This window comes from Mauremys mutica, chromosome 9 (assembly GCF_020497125.1).
Source record: "Mauremys mutica isolate MM-2020 ecotype Southern chromosome 9, ASM2049712v1, whole genome shotgun sequence".
In the NCBI taxonomy this organism is placed as follows: domain Eukaryota; kingdom Metazoa; phylum Chordata; order Testudines; family Geoemydidae; genus Mauremys; species Mauremys mutica.
In genome coordinates, this window is record NC_059080.1 from 77077545 (window position 1) to 77090257 (window position 12713).

General features: G+C 41.9%; 1 protein-coding gene across 1 annotated transcript in view; it reads right to left on the reverse strand.

Moving 5' to 3' along the window:
• Window positions 1-7950: 7950 nt before the first annotated feature.
• HLTF (helicase like transcription factor) overlaps window positions 7951-12713 on the reverse strand; it is a 46511-nt gene continuing 41748 nt past the window's right edge. The window contains exons 24-25 of the mRNA XM_045031378.1: window positions 12275-12355; window positions 7951-9269 (exon numbers count right to left, since the gene is read on the reverse strand). Of these exons, the coding sequence (XP_044887313.1) occupies window positions 9117-9269; window positions 12275-12355 (234 nt within the window). The 3' untranslated portion in view covers window positions 7951-9116. The remainder of the gene's footprint in view (window positions 9270-12274; window positions 12356-12713) is intronic.

A 12713-nucleotide genomic window follows, 5' to 3' on the forward strand; every position in this document is an offset into this window, starting at 1 on the left:
AGCTGCCTGGGGCAAGCTCCCTAGTTATGTGCTACCTGGAAACTATCTGGTGTAGTTGCTACTGGATGGAGAGATAGTGATGAGTCAAGACACTCGCATTTCTGCTGATCAGACTAGGAGCAGGAGTCCTGTAGGGAGTACCTCTTGAAACAAACTAGTCAGCTAAGCAGACCTGAGATCCAGAGGATCTCATCCCTCAAAGATCAACCAGAAGTGCTTCAAGGATATGGAACATACAGGAGCTCTGCCTGCTGGAGGGGCGGGGGGGGGCAGCAAATAAGCAATCTAGCATACAGCAGCTGGGAGTTTACTCCCCAGCTTTCAAAGAAGAAAATCTCTCTAACCCTACAGCGACCTTAAAGAGTGCTCTAAGGAACACTTTCAGTAGAAGTTGACATCTCTGCCTTGAGCAAACCTGTGGCTTAAAAGTCCAATACACCAGGTTCCAGCATAGCACCCTGGTACTTAATGTACTTCCGACGGGGAAGAAGGGTTATGTGAGAATCATGCATGGAGTAAGACAAGGTACTGTGGCTTGCCTCCTCACCTACTCCATTGTTAGTTGCTGGCCTGAATAGCAAGGCAACAAGAGGTGAGGCAGTACGTGGCAGGAGCACAGGCACTGCAATAAAGCCTAGTATAGCTCCAAATACATGCCAGCTTCACGAAGTGTGTAGCAGGGGTAGGGTGAGGAGGATATTCTACATCTGTGACAAAAGAATCACACTCATTCTGAAGGTTCAAGGGTTTAACCATCACTCCCAGAACTTTCCATTGCCTACCCTTCAGCTAGTCCATATCAGCATGTATCTTTGGATGCAGCCAATGGCATTAACTTGCAGTCACCAATTCATCCTACTATGCTAGTGCTTGATCACTGCTCTGATATTGCCTGTGCACATGTTTAAAGGGGCATGTTATCTTACTCAAGATGTAGAAGAGTCCATGCTAATAACTGTATTGACAGGGTTCCAGCTGCTAGTTCTGAGTTTAACATCCTACTTAGCAGGACTAGCAAGCATGGAGTTTGCCATTGTATGTAGCAGGACTAGCATCATTACCACCAATCCCCTACTACCAGTAAACAGTCCTCCAGAGGATCTTCCATGGAGGCAGACAATCAGTAGTATTGCAACAGCATCTATCTCTGCACACTAATTCATTTACTGCCTGAATACCGCAATACTGACATACTGGGCCTGTGCATACAGCTTGTGGTAGCATGTTTGTCAAATGTACTCTTGCCCAACTATGGGTGCACAGTAGCTACAGCAATTGGTCTGCTTTTAAATAGAACACTCTCTACCAAGACTTTACATAGCTTTCATTACATGAATCTGAAATGACTTAAAACTCAGCCAGTGCTTTGACATAGTACTATGCTCCCTTTTTAATGGCAGTCTGGTTTGGGCCCTAGTGATATATGAAGGTCTGTACAAAAGCATCTAGATGTTTAAGAAAGATTTCCCCTATCCTCTGAAAAACAAGGGGCAGATATCTGAGCAGACTCTATGCATTTTAATTTAATTTTTCTTTTTTCACTATAAGGAAACTGCCAGTTAAAATGAACTTGATATAAATGAATCTCAGCATTCCTTGGGCATCCAACTCACTGAGGGCAAGGTGTTTTTCCTTCCAAAGGAGTTAACAAAGAGCTGCACTCTCACTTCTCTAGCTGTGTTCATGCTACATTTACTGTAGATCTCAATACCACATTTGCTAAGAAAGCTGAGGCTTCACTCGTTTTCCCACAGAAAAGACAGTAGCCACTTTCTGTTAAGTGTTTCCACTGTTTGGAAGAGAAAAAAAAACCCCTAACCCTGTTAGGTGGAGGATATACAATCAGAATTAAGATTGTACATGGAACCATACTACTGAATTAACAGTTAAGGACCTCATCTTTTAATGAGAGTTTAAAGTGTGTTATTTCCAAATGGATAACTAATGAAGCTTTTGGCCTAAAAGCTAACACGGGAGTTCTAATTTTAGGAGAGATTCTTCCCTGAAAAATATTTAGTGGCTACAACTATTTTAAGTAAATGTTTTATTAAGCAGAAAGGCTATACATCACTGCTCGAGAGAGCTGGGGAGCAGAAGCAGTCTAATTGCCTCCATTTGTACCTGAGAGAAGATAGTCAGTTCAGTAGAGTAGTCTGAAAATTTCTTAGGTATGAGCTAGTTTGATCTCAGAACTTACAACCATCTGCTACCATTGCTGTAGACTTCAACTTCTTCAATCCATAGTTATCATAGTTCAGTGAAACTTAAAAGGTCTATTGGGCCAGCCTTGGAAGAAAGCTATAGCTATTTAGCATGTAGAGCTTGAATTCTATACAACATGCCAATCAAACATTTTCAATTCTTTAAAAGTAGGGGAAGTTCATTCAAAATTGACACTTGCTACAAACTTTTATCTCAACTAGGCAGAGACTACCATGGCTTTAGTTTGACCAACCACACCATGTGAGCAGACAGCTACATTCCCAGCCTCTGCTGGTTCATTAAATATTTCCAAGCTGCAGAAAGATGAAGAAAATACCTATTCCCACTACTCTGATCTTTTGGGTGTTACTAAAGTTACACCCTTCCTATCTCTACTTCAATTTCTTCAGTGAGATAGGGCCTCAAAATACAATGCAAGTATCAAATTTTAACAACTCCTAAGTAAAGGTGTGAGGTATAGGTGAGAGCAGAATTAAGGCAACACATGGCAAGAAACAGTGTAAAAGCTGAACAAAGCTTAACTGCAGTAGTATAAGTTGACCAGTATGTGCAGTGATCATTCTTATAGCATTTTTCAAGTTTTAATATTGCATGGTCAAATTCAATCTTCCTGTCATACTCTAATGCTGAAGTTAATGGTTCACCATAGCAACAGAAAAAAGGATACAACACCTCTGTGCGCTCTCTTGCATGTTTTCATGCACCTGTATGGTCTCTGCTCTTAGATTTAAAATTCACACCTCCTTCCCAAGTGATGTCTTTGCAGAACATATGCTACTTTTGCTAATAAATCTTATTGATCCATGCTGTAGGTTAGTACTGCTTCTGCATTATCAACATGTACTAGTTTAGTGTGTTTTCATGTGCCTGAAATAAAAGTGTAATCAAAGATGAAAAGATCACTAGTGTGTAACATTAGTGCCCCAAGAATCTCAGCCTTCCTTGGATATTGTCAGTGATTCAAGCAGTAAGGCTCCACCTGCTAGAGTAACTGCTTTTATAAAGCACAATATTTGAACTGTTTATGCTAGAACAGCTGTAACATAGTGGAGAGAGCACTAACATACTCCTGGGGAAATTCTGCACCTCTGCACATGCGCAGAATTTGTGTCCCCTGCAGCTTTCTTGGCTTCCCTGCAGAAAAATGACTCTTGACAGAGGAAGCAAAGGGAAGCCACAAGAGCAGTCATGAGACTCTGCCCAGCAGTATGTTTGGGTGCCCACGGCAGCCAGCAGAGAAGTAAATCACTGGGAGGTAGGGATGGGACTGGAGAAGACCCATCTGGTGACTCCTACCCTGTGCCAGGCTCAGCTGCTAGTCCCAGCTGGACTGGGGAGTATGGGACTTCCTCTTCCCCTGCACAGCATCCAGCACTGGGTAAGACCCACCCCCAGATTTCTCCCTCAGCTGTTGGAAGCGGAATCACTGTGCAGGTGGCCGTTTACCAATCCACCCAACGTCTGTGCATCCAGACCCCTTCATACTCAGACCCTCCCATTTAGCCTCAACCCCCTGCACCCTGAACCCCACTCCCCTTACACCGGGACCACTCCAACAAGCCACCTGTACCTGGATCCCCACCCTACCAAGCCCTCACCTGCTGCTCCTGGATCCCCACCCCACTCCCCCAGCATCTGGACACCCCTGAGCTCTGCCCACCTAGACCCCCCCACATCCACCCCACCCACCACCGAGCCCCAACCATCTTCACCTGGACCCCCCTGCAGAATCCCATTACCGTTGCACCCAGAACCCACCCCCCAACAAGCCCCTGTGCAGCCAGATCCCCCACTGAGCTACCCACACCCAGATTACCTCACACAGAACCCCCTCAACCCACACCTGGTTTCCCAACACTAAGCCCCTCTACACTTGGATCCTACCTTGAGGTTCACCTAGCATGGAGGGGCAGGCCTGGTCCTTGCGCTGTGTCAGGGATGGGTGCAGCCTCACCGCTGAGTCCATGTCCCAGGAAGGAGCTGCACCGTGATCTCCCATCTCTGTGCAGCCAGTGGCCTGTGCTCCTCAATGCCATGCTGGAGCCACCACATTTATTTGACAAAATGTGCAGAATTTTAAAATATTGTGCACAGAATTAAGTTTTTGGCACAGAATGCCCTCAGGAGTAACTAACAGAAGGAGAAGCCCCTGGTAAGGGGCATTTTAAATTGGTATTTAATGTTGCTCACATTTACACTCCAGTTTTTCCCCTATGAATTACTGATACACTTTCTTCCAGAATCAGACGAAAGCTCCATTACTCATTTTTTGGCATCCAGGGGCACTTCCAATGGAAAAGTTAGTAGTCCCAAAACTCATTTTAAGAGCAAAGACTGAAGCACATTGTTACATTCCCCCCAAGAGGGATAGCCACTTAGAACCCATTTCCCCCCAATCAATCCCCTAGTCTTTCATTGCTCAGCCCCCTTTATAAGTGGGAAGCCAACTCAACGCCAACCACAATTAAGACAAGTACCTATCTTAGCTAGATATACTGAAGGAAATACAGGCCCAGAAAAGAAAACCCTCATCCTGAGCTTTAACCATTCTCTTCTCCCAAACAATATACAAATACGTAGGTGAGATCTTCCACTGGTGGTTTATAAAGTTTCCCAGCACCATTGTATCGGAACACTTCAGTCGAGTGGGGAAGTAAATTCATGCTGCAACATGGAGGTGTCAACGGGGAGGCAGAACTGGATCAGGACTAGGGTGGAGCAAGTCTCGCCATAATTTACCCTCCCATGACACTTTGCTCAAAACAAGCAGCACAATAGATTAAAGTTAATATTAGGTAGCCATATTCAAAATGGTACTATGAAGAAGACATGCTCAACTGGAGTAGAAGTAGCAGACAAAATTTCATATTCACCTATGGTATAATGGTCAGGTAGATTACAGGCAAATTACTTAAAGTAGCCTTTTTGAAGCCATCTGTATCCCTAAATTATTTCTACTGAAAGCTGCCTTCATTGTGCACCATGTGGTAAAAGCACAATCACTTTAGAATCAAATACTTTTTTGGGTTCCAGAGAAATGCCATTCTGCATTAGACTAAAGGGATGAGAGCGCCTAGCATCTCATCTTCAACAGTGAGCAGTATGGTACTGGATTTTTAAGAGGAAGGTGCAAAATTCCCCATCATGTACCTAACCCTGCAATAGTTTATCACAAAGAGATTTGAATGTCAGTTTGTGAGCAGGTTTTGTTACAAAGTCTGAGGATTAAGCTTCATTGTAGTTGTGCCTAGTATAACAGACGTTTTTATTTATCTAAATATCTAGTCCTTTTAGATTTATTAAACTATTGTTCTTGACTTTTAGGTAAGGGGCAAATCAGTGACTTGTAGGTTTGCTCCAGCATGACACCTCATTCATATCTCTGGGACATGCTATTTCCCAGCTCGGTTTAGGCAATACTGATATAATCAATGTATCCTTCCTAGGGCTAGACCTGTGGTTTCAATCCTTCAGCATCAGAGCAGCAGCAGCTGATGATGAATTAGCAGGTTCCAGAAGGAAGGCAGAGGCCTAAGGCTAAACTGCAGTTTCTAGTCATTACAAAATATATACTGCCCCCTTGAAGAGCAGCAATAAAGGGCAAAACCACTCAACACCCCGCCAGCCAGAATTAATTTTATTCTGCTTCACTCCAGTAAGGAGGGACAATAGGTATGTCTACACAGCAAAGAAAAACCTCTGGCTAGCCCACGCCAGCCGACTTGAGCTCACAGGGCTTGGGCTGCGGGGCTGTTTCATTGCTGTGTAGACTTCCGGGCTTAGGCTGGAGCCTGAGCTCTAGGACACTCCCAACCCACACAGGGTCCTAGAGGCAGGAGTCCCAGCCCAAGCCCCAAAGTCTGGACAGCAATGAAACAGCCCCGCAGCCCAAGCCCCACGAGCCCAAGTCAGCTAGGCCAGGCCAGTCGTGGGTGTCTAGTTGCTGTGTAGACATACCCAATGAGGCTACTAGTCATTTCATAATCTAATGTCCAGAACAGTCATAATTCTACCTTAGCATTGTAAGGTCAACATATCTCAGGACAAATTAAAGGTTAAAAGGCTGATCAAGAAGAGCGTACAATAGCACCAGTTGATGTGTAACCTGGTGAGGTTTTCTTGGGAGTGGGAGGAGGAAAGTGAGGCAGGGAAGATTCAATGCTAAACCCACCTCTGATCCATAAGCAAAAATGATTTCCTACTTCTAACCACACTAATTGGATCCACAAAGATATCAAGGAAAACTTAACTTGCCAAGGGACATAACTGCATAAGGGTGACCTGCTTGTATACACCTGCTCTACATTTGTTACAGCATGAGGTTTAATGCACTGAGTTTATACAGTGGGCATATGGGATACCTGCTTGTGGCTGACTGGGGTCATACAAGCTATTTAAAATGACAATACTAAGAGTCACACACTAAGAGTAATCACTCCTGAAGCTATTTTCTTAGGCTTTGTTTCTGGTGGTGGTAGAACTGGCTACTATGACTCCTCCCTCTGTCTTGCCCCACACATCAAGGCAGCATCAAAATCTTGTCAGTTCTTCCTCTACATCATCTCTAAAATCTTGCCTTTTCTTTCTCACCACACAGCTTAAACTCTTACCCAGGCCATCATCTCCTCAACCACCTTCTCCCTAACAACCTGTATTAAGCCATACAAGTCAATTCAAAACAAAGCTGTTAAAGATCATGCTTTTTTTGCCTGCCTTCACCATATCACTCCTCTGAGTTCCTCAACTGGCTCCCCATTTTACAGAGTTCAAGCATTTTGTCCTCATCAAGGCCCTTCCAACTTATCTGCACGTGTATCTTATATCATGCTCTCATATAATTCTTCCCCTCCATCCAGCCTTTGTGCATAAAACGTCCACCCCAACCTAATTCATGAAAGTCCTACCCTCTTCTCCCTAAAACACATTTGTACAGTAAGACCTGCATGAAGTCATCACCTGATAATAGCTAGGTAGAAGGTAAATTCATGCAAATAACTAGGTAAATGTGAATGACCAGTTAGCTTCATCCTCCCTCCCCATTCCATACTATTGTTTCTCATACACACTTGTTGCATCTTGTTTTAAATTACATTTGTAATCTGCTGGGGCAAAAATCATGTTTTGCTACCTATTTATGCAGCACCTAGCACAACGGGACCCTGATTTTGATTGAGTGCCTTTGGGCACTATGATAATAGACTAAATAAATATTGCCACCACTGTGGAATTATCCAGTCATGTTAAGTAGCCCTTCCTATTAGGACCATTAAACCAGAAGGAAAAATATAAATATAATGGATTTGGATCTGTTATTTTATATCTGAACAGAATAGGAACTTCTACCCTTTATATTTAATTTTTAAGAATTTAAACTATTCACCCAAAACTAATCTCATTGGATGTGCAGTTGCTGTTCAGTTACAATTTTGCACTAACAGCTAGAATACTGACCAGCTGATGGTAAATGGAAAGAGGAACATGTCAAAAGCAAATTTTGACCCACTTCCCTGTTACTAGAAACCCTTCTTGAATTTCCCCAGACACAAGTCCCTGCTTCTGAGTCTGAGCCCATGCTAGTTGAGCCAGGTGTCAGTAAGGAAGCACATGTCTGGGGATAGAGGCAACTGGGAGGAGGTAGGTGGGAGAGGTGATACCCAACTTCAGCTCTTGGGTGCTATTTACGACGTTTGAAAGAACAGAACCATAGATTCTCAACTAACATTTGAGTAATTTTTAATTAAATTGCTCCTTCCCCTGTAAATCAAGTTCTAGACAGATCAGTGTTCCACATGGCATCTTCCAACTTATATATATCTAAAAAAGTATTTTGTGATGGGGAAAAAAATTATAAAGCTTCTAACCACTTAAAAAGGAAATTTTAGTTATTTTCCAAGTGGGGGTTACAAAAAATGCACAACATACTTGTATACTGCATACAGCAAAACTATATATAGTGGCATATTCCAAACTCCAAACACATGGATTGGTTATATACAATAGTACTAATGCCATAACTAGAATGTACATGTTCTTTCCCACATAGCGCAAAAAAAATTTATAGAATTACAATTTTTATACATTTAAATGGAATTCTATTTAACAGAAGGAAAACATTAAATGTAAGTATTTTATATTTACAGTTAAAATAGTTCACTTTGATACAATCCTGGAGACTCTTGAGCATTCATTTCCTGTTGCAACTGTACATTATACACAAAAGTGTCTTCCTCTGTTTTACTTATAAAATATTTTATAACTACCTATACAGACTGACAGAAAATAAATCCATAATTAAATATTAGTCTTCACAAGGAGTTACACATTTTTAGTTTTGCAATTACTATAAACTATCAGTCCTGAAACACAATAGAACAAGACCTGACTGGTTAAAAGAAAGTTTTATTTTCTAGTCTGCGTTTTATTTACATTTTTTAATGTTTCTATTCGGGGGGCAGGGTGCCAGGCGCAGATGGTCATATTTTCAAAGAGTGCCAGAAAAATTTACAATTTTCATTTTCATGCTAGAAATAGGTCAGAAATTTACAAATAAGAATGCACAGTGAAATAAGTTATATAATTCTGTTTTGATATTTTTGGTCCACTTCTCAAATAAAACTACTTGTATGCAGAAATGCTGTAATGTTTGAAATATGACTTTTTATAAAAGTTTAATGAGTACAAAAATATTTAAAGAGTTTAATTAACATTTAAATAGTCAAACCAATTTTTATCCTTGTCAGCTGATTTCACAGTCTATATTCTATCCACCAAAGTACTTTAACAGCATAATTATAAAGACACATGGAGTGTGTGCACATAAAAACTAATGCCACATCAAATATAGTACTATATCCTTTATTCAGAAAGAATGACTGACCTACCCTCTTACAAAATTATAAATCAATCAGAGTCTTAATTTCATTGATCTTGGTTTGTTTTACTTCACTAACAGTAAGCTTTTTAGCTGCAAAGGCTCCTGCTGCAAGTTCCCTCTTCTTGTTCTGGATTTGCAGCATATTTTCTTCCACTGAGTTCTTCACAATGAACTAACATACATTAAAAAGAAAAACAACAAACAAAGTAAAAGGTGGACATTTTCAAAAATGGGTGCCTAAATTTAGGCACTTAAGTGATTAATTAGAATTACTCTGTACTTAGCACATTTTAAGTCAGGAAACTTCTTTAAGTGCCTATGTATGGATTTAGAAATATAGGCCTATGTTTCTGGAAATTTTGCCAAATATGGTAACACTCTGAATGAAGTGCGGCTCTATCATTCACTTGCTTTGCCAAAAGAGTAAGTGACAAAGTAAACAGACAAATCTTAGGTCTTGGGGGAAAAGGAGTAATCTCTCTTTTGCCTCCATTTTGATTATTGGAATAACCAATTCTTCCTACTTGCTGCTGACATTGGAAGAGGAACAACTCCAATTTCCTAAATGAGATTCCCCCGGTTGGTGGAGGAGGAGGAGGGAAGAGACAACTGGCTGGTGAAGAACAGATCAGCAGCTAGGAGACCTACAGTGACGTAAGGAAGAGCACGTGGGTCCCTCCCAAAAAAGACCAACACCCTGGCTGGCTGGATAATAATAGCATGCCTAGGGACCTACAGACTGGGGTAGTGGCTAGATTCCATTCAAGCTTCTGGAGCTTGAAACACCCTGGGAATCCAGAGCACAGAAGCTCAGATTCCCCTCACAGCAGTCCTAGTGGGTGGCCAGGCAGGGGTGCTTTCTAGGATCTGTGACAGAATGGTGGCAGTGCAGTAGTACATGAAGATTTTTACAACACTGTTGCAAAGGCTTATACTTTTGCTCTTTAAACTGAAAGCAAGAGCAGGTCTTTTTGTCTGTCTCAGGTAAAAGCTATTTAGCAAGCACAAATTACAAGCAGTTCATAAAGAGTGGCTTCTGGGCCTGTATGCAAAGTGAAGTCTACCTGCTGCTGATCAACAGAAATTGGAGTTGGTGGCCAGGGTGCACTCATGTGCCATGAGGCACAATGGGTCACCTGCTCCAAACCAGCAGCCAGAGGGGATCCCTTTTTCTCCTTTAAGGAATGCAGTGACTAAGGAGATGGGGCCATAGATGATCCAGCAGAGGTATCTACAGTGAAAAGATCCAGAGCTGTGGAGGATGGAGGAGACATGGATGGAGCGGGAAGCCAGACATCAGAGTGTGGAGACAGAGCTGGAGCAACAGAAGCTTGCTGACCTGGACAAAACACAGGCAGCTCAAACGAGATGAGGGTCAAGTCACGCCCATGGGACCCAGAAGGAAGGACATAAGTGTGTGCCTCATCAGGGGCTAGCATACAAATAGATGAGGGAATGGACGCCATCACTCTTCCTGCAGCTGAATCACTATGGACACTAACGTTTGTTCTGGGATTCTGACTGTGGAAAATTATTTATCTTGATGTGTTTTCCGTAATAGTGTACCAGGGTCAAATTATGAGGGTTCAGGTACAAGCCCGTCATGACCAGACTCAGTGGTTGAGGGGGAGAGCTCGACATCTACCTTCACTGGGGAACTGAGTCAGTGCTGAGTCTCTCTGTGGCACAGCTAAAAGATGCTGTGGCTCAGAATTGGCTGCGAGCAGTGAGATAGTGGTACAGCTAGGAAATGCTGTGGACCAGAAATTCACTAGAAGTAGGGAAGATTACTGGGGATGGTGAGACACTGGCGCAGCTAGAAGGTGCTGTGGACCAGAATGGCGCTGGGAGAAGGGAAACTAGGTATGGCTGTAAGGTGATGTGTCTCCGAGCTCCCCTGGAACGAGGCAGACTCTGGGTGCTAAAAATGCTGACAAATCCATGCTACCCAGTAAAGATGGGAAAAGCCCAGACAGGTTATAACCACTGTGGCAAGTGAAGATGTTAAAGAGAGGGAAAGGTGCCCTTTAATCTGTGGGTTTAGCGTGGTCATGAGAGATATGATTAAACCTATGGAGGATGAGAGAAGGAAACACCTCACTTCTCCCCAAGGGGGAATTAACATGGGAACTAACCTATGACTGTATTTTAGTATTTGATTATTGGAACAGTTTACTAGCTGAATGAATATATGAAGTTCAAATTAATAAGCGGATACCCTGTCCAGGCAGAGGGACTTTAAACCAAGATCTGTGGAGTAGCCAGCAGCTAATCCTACTGAGTCTATATCAGGGGAAAGCTGTGACACAGAGGGCCATTGGTACCAGCTGACAAAGGATTCACTGTCCTGTAACAGCAACTCCTAAGCCTGACAAATTCACTACAGCTAAACACACTGCTTTCATGGTATTTATCCATAAATTATATCCTGTAAGGTCTCTAATAAAAGCTTATATCATACTAATCCTCACAGTCATTGCATCATGTATGGATGGATGATATTTAAGGAGTTGTGTACATGTAGTGAAAATATAAAGACTGTCACCAACCAAAGAGAAAAACAGGTTTCTTCCAGACAGGAAATAGGATGTATATTCACCTATCTCAGTTCACAGGTAAATTAAGCATTGTAAACCAACACAATAGGAGCCAAATTTTTTATTTATATATATATATATAAAGTGAACAGAGGAATGGTAAGTCACTGGAGACTAACCCACCGGGCTTGTCCTGCCCTGAGGAGATTGTAAGGATTGCTAACAGACTGGTGGTGTCAGGGAGCAGCTGACACCCAGTTAGGCATCAGCAAATCTTGCTCTGACTGGAGACAGTGAGGAGTAAGAAGGTGACTCGCAGTCCTGGGCACCTTGAGAAAGCATCACACCTACCCACCTTAAGATCTCAGCCAGGAACAAGCAAACTCTGCTCCAAAAATTAATATCATCTCTTCAGAGAAAGGGGTCATACTCCATTATTTTTGCAAAACTTTCACAAATTTTCACATTTCTGTAAGTGAGGAAAACGTAGCCCAAGCGAACATTTAAAAAAATGGTATCCCTACTAAAGTTATAGTTGTGTTATACTATAGCTATATCCTCTGCCCGATTCTTTTAAATAAAGAGTTGTTTAAAAGAACATCACTCCTATAACAAAATCATAGTAGTTCAGACGGCTCACCTTAGTGATAACCACATCTTGCTTCTGGCCAAGTCTGTGACATCTGTCAAAACACTGGTCTTCTGCAGCAGGATTCCAAGCCTATCAATGATACATGATCATCAATCTAAACCTTATGGTGAACAATTAGTTTTTCAAAACTACACTTCCAGTACATTAAGACACGAAGAAATTTAAAAAATGAATTCCCTAAAACATGTTACCATAACAGTATGGCCTATGATAAAAGTAGCCAAGTGATTAGCATTGTTTATTTTCATCAATAACTGTTATTCTTAGGGAATGTGACACGATCACACTATTCTGTACAAGGATGTAGGGTGGATTAAAAAAAATTTTTTTTAAGTAAAAAAATCATTTATATTTTCAGTAAAACCAAGGATGAGTTTGTAATCAGGACCAGCAAATTCCAGCAAGACTCCATAGATGAAAAGTTCGC